The 13,713-nt window shown below is 38.0% G+C and overlaps 2 protein-coding genes and 1 pseudogene across 3 annotated transcripts in view; all 3 read left to right on the top strand.

Annotated features, from left to right (window-relative positions):
- LOC18781176 (WD repeat-containing protein 53) lies at window positions 347-4,179 on the top strand. Its single transcript, XM_007214089.2, has 11 exons — window positions 347-718; window positions 838-934; window positions 1,014-1,075; window positions 1,170-1,232; window positions 1,332-1,391; window positions 1,504-1,560; window positions 1,798-1,840; window positions 2,261-2,338; window positions 3,045-3,357; window positions 3,434-3,587; window positions 3,695-4,179. Exons 1-11 carry the CDS (start codon window positions 617-619, stop codon window positions 3,782-3,784), a joined length of 1,119 nt encoding a protein of 372 aa, XP_007214151.1. The 5' UTR covers window positions 347-616; the 3' UTR covers window positions 3,785-4,179.
- On the top strand, window positions 4,834-11,180 carry LOC18780883 (cellulose synthase A catalytic subunit 8 [UDP-forming]). Its single transcript, XM_007214384.2, has 13 exons — window positions 4,834-5,093; window positions 5,688-5,764; window positions 5,902-5,953; window positions 6,037-6,187; window positions 6,940-7,206; window positions 7,468-7,813; window positions 7,894-8,031; window positions 8,426-8,551; window positions 8,633-8,845; window positions 9,105-9,366; window positions 9,455-9,654; window positions 9,889-10,242; window positions 10,375-11,180. Exons 1-13 carry the CDS (start codon window positions 4,913-4,915, stop codon window positions 10,960-10,962), a joined length of 2,955 nt encoding a protein of 984 aa, XP_007214446.1. The 5' UTR covers window positions 4,834-4,912; the 3' UTR covers window positions 10,963-11,180.
- The window catches only part of LOC109948502, a 2,019-nt pseudogene continuing 1,108 nt past the window's right edge, over window positions 12,803-13,713 (top strand). Inside the window, exon 1 of the transcript XR_002271140.1 lies at window positions 12,803-13,707. The product of XR_002271140.1 is annotated as a receptor-like protein 51 (transcript). The remainder of the gene's footprint in view (window positions 13,708-13,713) is intronic.

Here is a 13,713-nt window from a genome sequence, read left to right as displayed (position 1 = left end):
TCAGGGTCAGCTTCCCCCTCTTGGACACAAGTTCTGTGTAGTCTCCGCTATGTGCACCTTGCAAAATTTTGGATGACAAACCAAAGCTGGGCTTATTTAGCAGAAAAAAAACCCATTGCTGGGAAACTTCAGTACCAAAAAAATCAAAAATAAGAATTCGCAGGGAAAGTTCTGTGTCATGTCAATTTATGCAAGAAACTGTTCAGAAAAAACCAGAGGGGTTCACATGCGTATAATAGACCCATTGACTATCTCTACCTATAGCTAGGCTGACTATTCTACTGCAGTGCAGCCCATGTCGTCCTATTAAAAAATTGCAACTTTCTGCTTTAAACTTTTGGCAGAAGTGAATAAAGGCAGAACATAATCCATCAACCATCTGCAACTTGTCAATCAAAGTTAAATTTTTGTTTTTATCAGTTTGAGAAAACTTGAGGTTGCCCTGAAATTACCTCTGGGCTGGGCCCAAGTATATATTGGACTGGGCTTGATTTGGCGGCAAACCAAACCCGACCCAAAGAGAAGCGCCGCCACCCACCAATCCAACTTCTCTGCTTACAACATGTCTGATGACGAAAGACCAAAACGAAGAGAGTGAGGAAAGGTGAAGGCGGAGATGGCGGACCTAAAACCAAGGCGGCTGAGGGGCCACAAGGCCACTGCCACGTGTTGCATCGCCTCTGTTGCTACCCCTGGCCTCGTCGCCACTGCCGGAGAGGTATGGTTATGGAGGAAATTTGAAAAAAATCAAAATTATGGTGTGTTTACATTTTATGGCAAATTGGTTACTTTCGTGTTGAAATTAAATAGAGCTTGGTGCTCGTGTTGTGTATTCAGGATGGCTGCGTTTGCTGGTTTGATATGCGATGCAAAGATGTGATAGATATTATGGAGGTTGGAGAGGAACCCGTTTCATCATTATGTTTCAGGCCAGGTAATGATATATATGATTATGTTTCACATATATGTTTAGAATGAAAAGTTTGCAAATTGAATTTTGTGGGTTGGCTCAGGAAATGAAAATATGATCTTTGTTTCATCTGAGAAGCAAGTCAAGAGCTTTGATGTGCGTCTGGTAATCATCGACTCTCTCTCCTCTCTCTGTTTGAGTGTTTTTGATATTTTTACTTGTTCAATGCTTATAAAGTTTTTTTTTTTCCATTTTGAAGGGGAGTTCTTGCTCATGGAAGCCATTGGAAAGTTATGATTATAATAAAGAGGAGATAAATCAGGTATCAGTATTCAGGTAGACTTGGTTTTGATTACTTAATTAACTTAAACTTAGCTACCCATTTTCTGGAGCTTATCTGCATGTATGTTTGTCTATATAGATTGCATGCAACTCTAAGTCTTCTTTTCTTGCTGCTACGGATGATGGCGGTGAAATTAAGGTCACTTCTCATTACCCATCTTGCAGTTTTTGCAGTTCATATATAATCTGTTATCTATCTCATAATGTATGTAGTTTGTAATTTCAGCTGCTGACTGTAATCACTGTGGCAGATTATTGACATTTGTCAGAAACGCATTTACAAAACATTAAGAGCTGGCCATACAAGTGTATCCTTTTTTTTAATATTTTTTTTTATAATCATTTAGGCACTTCCCTTTTTGTTCTTCTTCAAATTATGTGACTCATGGTTGGCTATCAACAAGATATTCTGCTGCATATCTTTTTATTTTCCTTCTTTATTTTGTTAAATTCCAATTGCTTCCTTCCAAGCATGATCCGTTCCCTTGAATTCTTTGCTATCTTTCCCTTGTATTTCCGTCACCTTAACTATATACTACACACAGATTTGTAGCAGCGTGCAATTTCTTCCTTGGAGACCGTGGGAAGGTATATCTATAAGATTTTCCTTGCCCTCTATCTCTCTCTCTACCATCAATTGTGCTGATGGTTGCTGGTTTAAAATATGCCTGAAATATATCAATTCAGCATGTTGAAATCATTGAATATTAGTTGGCACATTCTAAAACGAAGGCCATTCCCTTCATGCTAAGCATTTTTCATCTATCATGGTAATTTCAACAAAGCTTTGAGTGTCTCTTATCATGTTCTGATTATGTGCTAACATATACAAATCTTAGCTGTATTGTGAGTCCACTGTTGGGTATCTTTAAGGATATACTTGAACAAGGCACATAGAGCATAGATGTCATATCAGTGCGAGTTTCTTGAAGAATCCAGTAAAACGTTCATCTCTTTCTACTCACAGATAATTGACTGCCAACTTCTGTCTTGGGGTATCTTGGGCAGTTATCACTGGAGGTCTTGATTCAAAGCTTGTGATGTGGGATTTTTCCAAGGGGCGCCCTAACAAAATTATGAATTTTGGTAAAGCATCTATCTTTTGTAATCTATAACTTTCTCTGCATATTGGTTGCTTTTCATAGCTCTCATGACATTTAATCAAAGTTGGAATAGTTTCCACTTCAATAATTCATTGGAACATGAATTCCTTACCTACAGAGTTTGCCACTTTGCATTGCTTGGGGCCAAATATGTTTTATTTCATACTCTTTCAAGTACTGGAGAACCTTTGTAGAATTTTTTATATTGATTTTCTGGTCTATAAGATACATAAGAGTAGATCTCTGTCTAGCATTGTGAATATGTTTAGGCCACATAACCAGGTGTGAAGTGTGTGGGCTACGAAGTTGGAGATAGAGCAGGAACTGATAAGCTTGTGGTAGGCTAGGAGAAACGTTGACCTTGAATAATCGAAGGTTCAAGGTGTATAGAGCCACGCATGCACGTGCATGCATGCATATATGCTCAAAAGTTTAAAATATCTAGGGCAAAAAAATGCATGCATCTTTGCAGCTGCAGGTGATTAGACAGGCTGTGCACACAATAATTTAATATGAAAGTTAGAACCAAAGCCTTTCAATCCTCTCGACATGTTGATGCACTTTACTTTGCTCCTAAAAAGATGATCATTTGATGATTTTATCTTTTATAAAAACGGATGAAAATCAATGTGGTTCAGTGGTTGGATTGATCTTTTTGTACAAATCTTGCTTGCTATTCTTCACTGCAGGCTTATCTGATGCAAATAATGGTGATGGCAAGGAACAGTGTTTCAATCCTGCTTTTGTTCACGCAATAGAAGTTCCAGAAATTGATATGTTAGACAAATCAGACAAGGTTTGTGTTGTGGCTAGGGGTGATGGTGCAGTTGATGTGATTAATATAGAAGCTGAACTTGCTACCATGAGGTCAAAAGGTTCTAGAAAACCTCAGAAAGGATCTCAATCAAGATCAAAAGAAAAGGAAATCCCAGATCAAAATGGATGGAAAAGGTTGCATTTGGATTACTCATCAGGCGGTCATACTGCTGCAGTCTCTTGTGTGTGAGTAATAGTCTGATAGACTTAAATGCAGTGCAAGGAAACTTAATTCACTTATTGACTAGTATGTATTTTTCAGGGCATTTTCGTTGTTTGGGGATAGAGGAAGATTTATAATTTCAGGTGGAAATGATAAGTTGGTAAAGGTCTGGGATTGGACCAAATGTCTTGATGCAGGACAGACTATCAGCAGCAGTGATCTTCTACATTTGAATATCAACCTCAGCAAAAAAGTGAGTTATCGTTGCATCTTCACCACCACTTCTTGAACTTCAGTTTCTTGCTTGTTTCCATGTCATTTTATGTGAAGCTTCTGATCATGGAGTTGATGCCTTTGCAGGTCAATTGGTTCTGTACTACTCCGGCTGATATGGAAAACCTAGTTGTTTGTGATACAACTAAGGTGGTAAAGGTCTATTCTGTTGCCTAGATTAAAGCTGCGGTATCATTGAATATAGAAACTTATAGTCTCGTGTGGCAAACTCATTCCGGCCCCAGGAAAACTTGTCTACTCTTTGCATTTTGTGCCTTGACCGATGCAATCCTTGATCGCCATAATCAGCTTGATGCACTTTTAAGGGTTCGTTCACCCCTGTATCCCATGATCTGTAGATGTTTTCTACTTGTGTAAGTTGGGGAATCAGATGCTAGTCTGTAACTCTGTATCATGTCACTGCTGGGATCGCCTGTTATTTGTTTTGTTTTTGGAGTCTTTGTTGGTATGTCTTAAACACAAAATTGTGAACTCCATATTGATATTGGTGTTCATGAAGAAAATGTTTATCCAAATATAATTGAAAAGGCAATTTTTCTTAAGAATTTAAAGCTGTAATTATGGATTCTATATTAACTTAAGAACCTTTTACTCATTGATTCTGCAGGTTCAAAGCCATTTATGTAATGAGTTAATAGTGCAATTTCCACAAAATTGGAAGTTACATTTTTCAATCCGATTTATAGAATCTTTCTTTTTTCTTTCTTCTTATATATTCCAAAGTAGAAACTAGAAAGAAAGAACGTTGCCGATTCTCTCATAAATGTGTGACAAAGTCACCATGTTACACCTGTGATTTATGACCATCTTTCTTAATCATAATGGCCAATTCAAACCCTTGAGGCCCATTTTATAAGGCAAGCTTGTAGGGCCTTTATTTGGAGACTACAGATTAAAAAAAAGGGAGACAGCTCACTCTTCTTCTTGGGTTTTTGGTGGGAAAGATAACAGAGGTTGGTTAGTTAAGGATGTACCTTGCCCAACCGAAACCTTCCTTAGACTTCCCGCAAAAATTTCAAATCTTTTTTCTTTTAGGAAAAACAAAAGAAAGAAAGAGGTAGCTTCCCATCTCTCTCTCTCTGCAGATACAATGACACCAACACCCCAACTTCCACACCCTTCCAACCACCATACTCCACCTCCTTCTCACCATTTCAAAAATGGGGTTTGGGTAATTCGTATAAAACCAGCAACAAGACCTAGATTGGGAAGTAGAGTGAGACCCCTTTCAGGCTTAAGGTATTGGGTTTCCAAGGAAATTAAGGAAACACCAATATTGTCAAAATGATGCAGTCTGGGATTCCTCTATGCAACACCTGTGGTGAACAAGTGGGGCTTGATGCCAATGGGGAGGTTTTTGTGGCTTGCCATGAATGTAATTTCCCTGTTTGCAAGACTTGTTTTGATTTGGATATCAAGGAGGGGCGTAAAGCTTGCTTGCGGTGCAGCACTCCCTATGATGATGGTATCTCTTTTACTTGGATTTCTCTGATCTATGTCTATATTTTCAGATGCTTTATTATATGTGTTTTACTTGGTTTTTTCCATATTGATGCTTTCACTTTTTGAGGCTCACAATTTAGTTTACCACCATTAGTGCATATTGGCAACACCCTGCGACAATCATATGTATAATTGGAAATTATATACCTGTAAGTTATAGAAATAGTTTGGTTGATGACATCATAACAACTTTTTAGGATAGTGATTAAGTTCACATGCACTTGATGGGGAATCAAAATCAAACCTTTTCTTTCTCTTATGCTGATTTGGGAAAGTTAATCTTGTGCAAGGTATGCGAGGTTTGGTTCCCCTATGTGCTATTTGGATTTTGGAAATGATGCAAGGAGAGTATAAAACCAAACTATGCATAAAGTTGAAGAAGTTCTGAAATTATGTCTTTTTAACTTTTACGCAGTTAAAATAGTTTTTGGAAGGAGATCCAAAAATGGGTTCATTTGGTCTTGATTGATATGTATATTTTTTACAGCTTGTTACATACTAAAATTGGTAGCTTTCATGATTTCTAAGCTATATAATGGTTTTTAAAATTCTTCAGAGAACTCACTGGCAGATGATGAAACAAAGGTTTCTGGCACTCGATCTGCAATGGCAGCTCACCTGGATAATTCTCAGGTATGAAACAAAAGTTTCTGCAATTCTATAATTTATAGGTACTTTATGTAGAATGAGATAATATTTTGTTTATACTCAGTGTGTTTAAGAATATTAGGTTTCTTACAGCTTGCTAATTTTTATATTTGTTTAAGCAGGATATCGGAATTCATGCTAGGCACGTCAGCAATGTGTCTGCTGTGGATAGTGGTGAGTCATATTTCTTTTTCTTGCATGATTTAGTCCCCTTGTCTCATTTTTTTGATAATTATCTTATTTTGTTATCTTTGAAGAATTAAATGATGAATATGGGAATCCAATTTGGAAGAATAGAGTAGAGAGTTGGAAGGATAAAAAGGATAAAAAGAGCAAGAAGAAAAAGGGTGCACCTAAGGAGGAAAAAGTGGCTCAAATTCCACCTGAGCAGCAGATGACAGAGAACCAGTAAGTACAATTAAAACTTGGGTGATTTATATAAGATGCTATACAAGAAAGAAGATAAAGCCCTTTCAAAAATAAAAGGGCATTGCAGTGCTAGTTTTCTGATGTAGGGTCTGTTTTTAGATTCTTTTCCAAAATTTCTTTATCTCATTCAAACATTCATGTGTTCATGAAAGGAAACATTTATGTGTTTAGGCTTAGATGAGATGGAATTTCTACATACGCTGTTATTTCGGGTTGGGATGATGTTCTATTTCCATTATAGTTATCCTGCCATTCCAAATGTTGGATACAAGAAAAGAGAGGAGCATTCATTCTATAGTCTTGTCTATGAGTTATGTTGAGATATAAAAATCCCACATGGGGTAATCTAAGCTTACATCTTAAAATATAAATCATCTGCCTTTCCATCCATTACCTATAGGTTCTTTGTTTTGGGTTTGGATGCTAACTTGGCAAGTTAGATCTATGATTTATCAGTTATATTCCATGCTTGGGGATAGAGAGACACAATCAGGTTTTACACAGGACATTCTGTTTCATATCTTTTATATCAGTATTGTGAAAATGGTTCATATACACAGTTAATGAAATGATTATATCAATGTTTTGGGAAGTTTCAGAGTCTAATTTTCAAAAAAAAGGAAAAGAACCAATACGATGCATGTATGAATTTGGATGTGTTCGAATCATATTCATATGTAGCATTTGATGCTTTTTCTTGTGTGTTATTTGACTTATGGCCTTCTTTGCAGTTCACCAGATGCTGCGGAACCACTTTCAACTATCATTCCACTTCCACCTAACAAAATCACACCATACAGAGTTGTAATAATTATGCGATTGATCATTCTTGCCCTTTTCTTCCATTATCGAGTGACAAATCCTGTTGACAGTGCTTATGGTCTCTGGCTCACTTCTATCATATGTGAGATCTGGTTCGCTTTTTCCTGGGTGTTGGATCAGTTTCCCAAGTGGTATCCAGTTAATAGGACTACATTTACTGACAGGTTATCTGCCAGGTATATATTTTAAACTGGATTTCTTATGCTTCAACCTCGTCCAACATTAGTCAGTTGATGTTTCAAACCTTCATATAATTACATGTCATGATTAGTGAGTAAACACAGGGTTTTCTGAGACTAACCGGAAGAATATGAAGGAAAGTACAAATGAATAGTATATGTTTTTAAAAACTGTTAATTTCTCATTGTATTCTGAACATCATTTTAAATGTTCCTTTTGGATGTTATGTGAAATGGTTGTATAAACTTCCATGCCAGGTATGAAAGAGAGGGTGAACCCTCCGAGCTCGCTGCTGTGGATTTCTTCGTGAGTACAGTTGATCCATTGAAAGAACCACCTCTGATCACTGCAAATACTGTGCTTTCTATCCTTGCTGTAGACTACCCTGTCGATAAAGTTTCTTGCTATGTGTCTGACGATGGTGCTGCAATGCTTACTTTCGAATCTCTTGCCGAAACATCTGAATTTGCAAGAAAGTGGGTTCCATTCTGCAAGAAGTTTTCGATTGAACCACGTGCACCTGAGTTTTACTTCTCACAAAAGATTGACTACTTGAAGGACAAAGTGCAACCATCTTTTGTGAAGGAGCGCAGAGCAATGAAAGTAAGTACCTAAAGGTTGAAGCTGAATACTCATGATATTATGATAGCTGAAAGCTTTCATTAATTCATAAACTTTTACAGAGAGATTACGAAGAGTTCAAAGTGCGAATGAATGCTTTAGTAGCAAAGGCTCAAAAAACACCAGAAGATGGATGGACTATGCAAGATGGAACACCTTGGCCAGGAAATAACTCACGTGACCATCCTGGCATGATCCAGGTAGACAGCCTATGGTTTGTTGAGTTCAACTTCTGAAATTTTTCCATTTTGAAAATTTCATACTTCTCTAAGGGGTTCTATATTTGTCGGTGCTCGAAACAAAAGTCTGGACAAGGTTCACTTGAGCTATATTTAGACACCTGTAATACATAACCTAAACACTCTGTTCATGTGGGCAAACCAAGATTTTGAAAAGCATTTTGCTTTTGCATCTGGAGTGATACTTTTTTTAAAGTGCCTTGAGGGATATTTTCTAGCCTTGGTGAATACTGTTTTTCCATCAACTATCAGTCCATGCTCCTTGTTGTGTCTCTTTATAAAGAGATTTTCAGCGCTTCATCATATTGTAAATAATTGATTTTGACATATAACTCCTCTTTTTCACCCTCCTCAGGTTTTCCTTGGACATAGCGGTGCCTATGATATTGAGGGAAATGAACTCCCTCGATTGGTTTATGTCTCTAGAGAGAAGAGACCCGGCTACCCACACCACAAGAAAGCTGGTGCTGAAAATGCTCTGGTATATATACATACTTTAAGAATGATACCCATGTGAGCACTATAAAGTTTCACTCAAACTTGAATGACTGGCTTGATACAGGTAAGGGTGTCTGCAGTTCTCACAAATGCTCCATACATCCTCAACCTTGACTGCGATCACTATGTTAACAACAGCCAGGCAATTCGTGAGGCAATGTGTTTCTTGATGGATCCGCAAGTTGGTCGAGGAGTATGCTTTGTGCAGTTTCCTCAGAGATTTGATGGCATTGATCGCAGTGACCGATATGCCAACCGTAATACGGTTTTCTTTGATGTGAGTTCAAAGCTATCATACATATCCACACATTTTAATAGTAACCTTAAATGTCCTTGTATAGGTGAACTTTTACAAGAGAATGCAAGACTTGGAACATTCAAGCTGTTTTAAAAGTAAAAGAAAATTAAATATAAGAAAGAACTGAACATTGCCTTGTCATTAGTCAGAATTTTAGCATTAGACTTGTTGAGATTCACAGTGTGTTTGAAAAGAACTGTGAACATAGTTTTGAAAATCTCTAAATCTCTAATTTCAGGTTAACATGAAAGGACTGGATGGCATTCAAGGTCCAGTATATGTGGGGACAGGTTGTTGTTTCAATAGGCAAGCCCTTTATGGCTATGGCCCTCATTCCATGCCCAGCTTATCCAAGGCTTCATCATCGTCCTGTTCATGGTGCGGCTGCTGCTCTTGTTGCTGCCCCTCTAAGAAGCCATCTAAAGATCTGTCAGAGGCTTACCGAGATACAAAACGTGAGGAGCTTGATGCTGCCATATTCAACCTCAGGGAGATTGATAGTAAGTCTAATCACTCAATGAAACTGGATATAGACAAATGGTTTGTTGAGCTTTCAGTATATAAAATATTTTTGGCTTTCTTATGCAGACTATGATGAGTATGAGAGGTCAATGCTGATTTCCCAGACAAGCTTTGAGAAAACTTTTGGCTTATCATCTGTATTTATAGAGTCTACACTAATGGAGAACGGAGGAGTGGCCGAATCTTCCAACCCATCAACATTGATCAAAGAGGCGATTCATGTCATTAGCTGTGGTTATGAAGAGAAGACCGCATGGGGAAAAGAGGTAGGATTTTATTCCACCTTATGTAAAACAAATGGATGGGACTCTTGCAGTTTTACCAAAACTAGTGTCAATATTATTCTGGAAGATATCATATCTTGCAAATTTGAACAATGTGTGGCCTTCTAATCAATTCTTGGCTGCCTTTTGCTATAATCCTCCTATGTAGAAGATGTACTGCATTTACTAAGCAGTGTGTTCTTTTACTCAAACTTTTTTATATTCTCTTTTTCTCAGATTGGTTGGATATACGGATCAATCACTGAGGATATCTTAACTGGTTTCAAGATGCATTGCCGTGGATGGAGGTCAATTTATTGCATGCCCATGAGGCCTGCATTCAAAGGGTCAGCTCCCATTAACCTTTCCGATCGACTGCACCAAGTTCTCAGGTGGGCACTTGGATCTGTGGAAATTTTCCTCAGTAGACATTGTCCTCTCTGGTACGGGTTTGCAGGAGGCCGCCTCAAATGGCTTCAGCGACTGGCATATATTAACACTATCGTTTACCCCTTCACATCCCTCCCTCTTGTAGCTTACTGCACAATTCCTGCAATATGCCTTCTCACAGGAAAATTTATCATACCAACAGTAAGTTTTTTCTACCTTCATTGTCTCAGACTAACATGGAAAAAGCAAGGATAGTGTGTTACCATTTATCTTTTTATGCATGCGTATGATACATCAATACTTAGTGTGGATCATTCTTGTAACTTGATTCAGCTTTCAAACCTGGCAAGTGCCTTGTTTCTTGGTCTCTTCATGTCCATCATTGTAACGAGTGTGCTCGAGTTGCGGTGGAGTGGTGTGAGCATCGAAGACATATGGCGTAACGAGCAGTTCTGGGTGATCGGAGGTGTCTCAGCCCATCTCTTTGCTGTCTTCCAAGGATTTCTAAAAATGCTGGCAGGAATTGATACCAACTTCACTGTCACAAGTAAACAGGCCGAAGACGCAGATTTTGGTGAGCTCTACATGATCAAATGGACAACACTTTTGATCCCCCCAACCACACTCCTCATTGTCAACATGGTTGGCATTGTTGCTGGATTTTCTGATGCACTGAACAAGGGATATGAAGCTTGGGGCCCACTTTTTGGCAAGGTTTTCTTTGCCTTCTGGGTGATTCTTCATCTCTATCCCTTCCTGAAAGGTCTCATGGGACGCCAAAACCGGACCCCAACCATTGTTGTCTTGTGGTCAGTGCTCTTGGCCTCTGTCTTCTCTCTCGTTTGGGTCAAGATCAATCCATTTGTCACCAAAGTTGATAGCTCAGCCCTTACTCAAAGCTGCATCTCCATAGACTGTTAAACAAACTTTTCCACGATTTTGGCTTCATTATATAGTTTCAAGGTCTGAGTATCAAAAGTTCGCTTCTTTCTGGAAATGCCAATCATAAATTTTTTATTTTTAAGTTTAGAAACATTTGTAATGATTCTTTTTTTCTTTCTTTTGGGTTTTGGACAATCAGTGTGTAAAGAATTAAGCATTCCTGCACAGTATCAATGTAAAAACCAGTGTTCGACAAATCGGCCGCCTAGGCGGGTCTAGGCGGCGCCTAGGCGCTAGCCGGGTCTAGCGGGTCTGGGCGCCTGGGCGGATCGGGTCTAGCGGGTAAGAAAGAGCTGGACGCCACGCACAAACAGACCATGGGCTTTCGGCCTTTGCCTTTAACGGAAAACTAATTTTCAAAAGAAATTTGTCAGACTTAGATAGCCCTTAACTTATTAGTTAATTACATCATCAGCCTCCTGAAACTTGAAAGTTGAAATCGGGCGTTGAGTCGTTGACCCATCCCTTTTCTGGTATATAGTTCATATGTTTTCAAACAATGTACACGTGTGCTCTCACATTACACATTTCATCTCATAACTCATAACAAAGCCCTTGGTTTTATCTATTATTTACGCACTCAACCTATTAGCCTTTGCATACAAGCTAGCATCCTTTTATTTTAATCATTAATGTTGCTGAAAGAAACGGAAAGAGAAGAGGTTTGGCAATTTTGGATTTAGGGAGGTTCATCAACTAAATTATGATCAGACCAAATAATTTCATCCAAAACCACCTAGGCCTGATCAAACTTCGTGGCTTAGAAACTCTAAGGGCTCGTTTGGTACACATGACTGTCTTGGCATGGACTATGCTTAGGGACTGGCTTGGCTTGGCTTGGCTTGGTCTAAGTTGGATAACACTTATCCTATGTTTGGTGTATGTTTGGACTAGGACTAGAATTTTTTTATTTTTTCAAAAATATCTATATATATGTATATATGTATTTTATAATATATAAAATATATATGTATATATACATACATATAATATATGTACATATAGGTGTATATATGTTTATTATAATATACATGGGTATAATACATATACATATATTTATATATATGTATGTATATTATAATATATAATATATATATGGGTATGTTATAATAATAATAATAATAATAATAATAATAATAATATACATGTATATACGTGTATATACATATATTATATATGTATGTATATATACATATACATTATATATATTATAAAATACATATGTATATATAATATATGTATAATATATGTATATATATTATATATTATAATATACATATATATATACGTATATACATGTATATAATATATGTGTATATATGTGTATTTATATATTATAATATATATGGGTATAATACATATATATATGTATATTATAATATATATACATATAGTATAAATATATAATGTATATGTGTATATACGTGTGTATATGTATATTATAATACATACATGGGTATAATATATATACACATATATGTATATATACTTATATATATATATATTACATATATACATGTATGCTATTATTATAATATTAATATGTATGTGTATATGGGTATATTATAATAATAATAATAATATATGTGTATATATAGTGAATGATGAATCGATACGGGATATAAAGTAAATTATATATGTGCAATTTATAAGTGCGAATATCGTTAGAAATTGAAGCATGTAGTGAGCTATAAATTCAAATACAAACTTCGAATACATTTTATAGATGTGAAATGTATGTTTTATTATACACACTGCAAATTTAACTTAGAATCCTGTGATGAGGAAATGGATTATGGAATTTTCCTTCCCTCCAAACAAAACGGCAGAGGGGATGTGTGGTAGAAATTAGACAGGTAAAAAAGTAGCAGCATGAGTACTACCAGCAACAGCTGGACAAAGAAAACAAAGTCCAATTCTGCAATTTTATGCAGAATTCAAGGGCATAGAAGTATTTTAACCAGACAGACACACCATCCCAAATCTGATCTCATGGTCTTCCCAAGCTCTCTCACTGGTCACTGTATTACACACTCTCAAATACCTCACATAAATTCATACAACAAACACTCTTCCCCATAACCCCAAGCTCTCTCTCTCTCTCTCTCTCTAATGGAACCACCATTGCTGCCCACTCTGCTTCTCCTCCTCCTCCTCCTCCTCTTCTCCACCACCTTCTCAGCCTCTGCTCCTCCTCTCCGCCCCACTCCATCTCCTACCTCCTCCCCAACCCCACCAAAGTCCACCACCCCCAAAGCCCCATCTCCTACCTCCTCCCCAACCCCCAAAACCCCATCTCCTACCTCCTCCCCAACCCCACCGAAGTCCACCACCCCAAAAACCCCATCTCCTATCTCCTCCCCAACCCCACCAAACTCCTCCACCCCCAAAACCCCATCTTCACCATCTTCCAGCTCTTTAGACCCAAAGCAACTCAGAGCCCTCCAATCTCTCAACATCCCAACCTCCAAAGACCCCTGCACCCAACCCTCCCTCCTCCTCCCCAACACCACTCTCTGCGACTCCTCCAAGCCCTTCCGCCACATCCTCTCCCTCCGCCTTGCCAACTGCTCCGACGACGTCGCTTTGTCCTTCACTGCTCTCAAGTCCCTCTCCACCCTCCAGTCCCTCCAGTTCTTCAAACTGCCCCATTGCCCCTATCCGCTTCCCGGCCGATCTCGTTGCCTCTCTCCACTCCTTCACCTGCATTAACAGCCTCCGCAGGCTCAC

This window comes from Prunus persica, chromosome G4, assembly GCF_000346465.2.
Source record: "Prunus persica cultivar Lovell chromosome G4, Prunus_persica_NCBIv2, whole genome shotgun sequence".
Lineage (NCBI taxonomy): Eukaryota > Viridiplantae > Streptophyta > Magnoliopsida > Rosales > Rosaceae > Prunus > Prunus persica.
The sequence above is the reverse complement of the archived record's forward strand: the minus strand, read 5'-3'. Positions and strand labels throughout refer to the sequence as shown.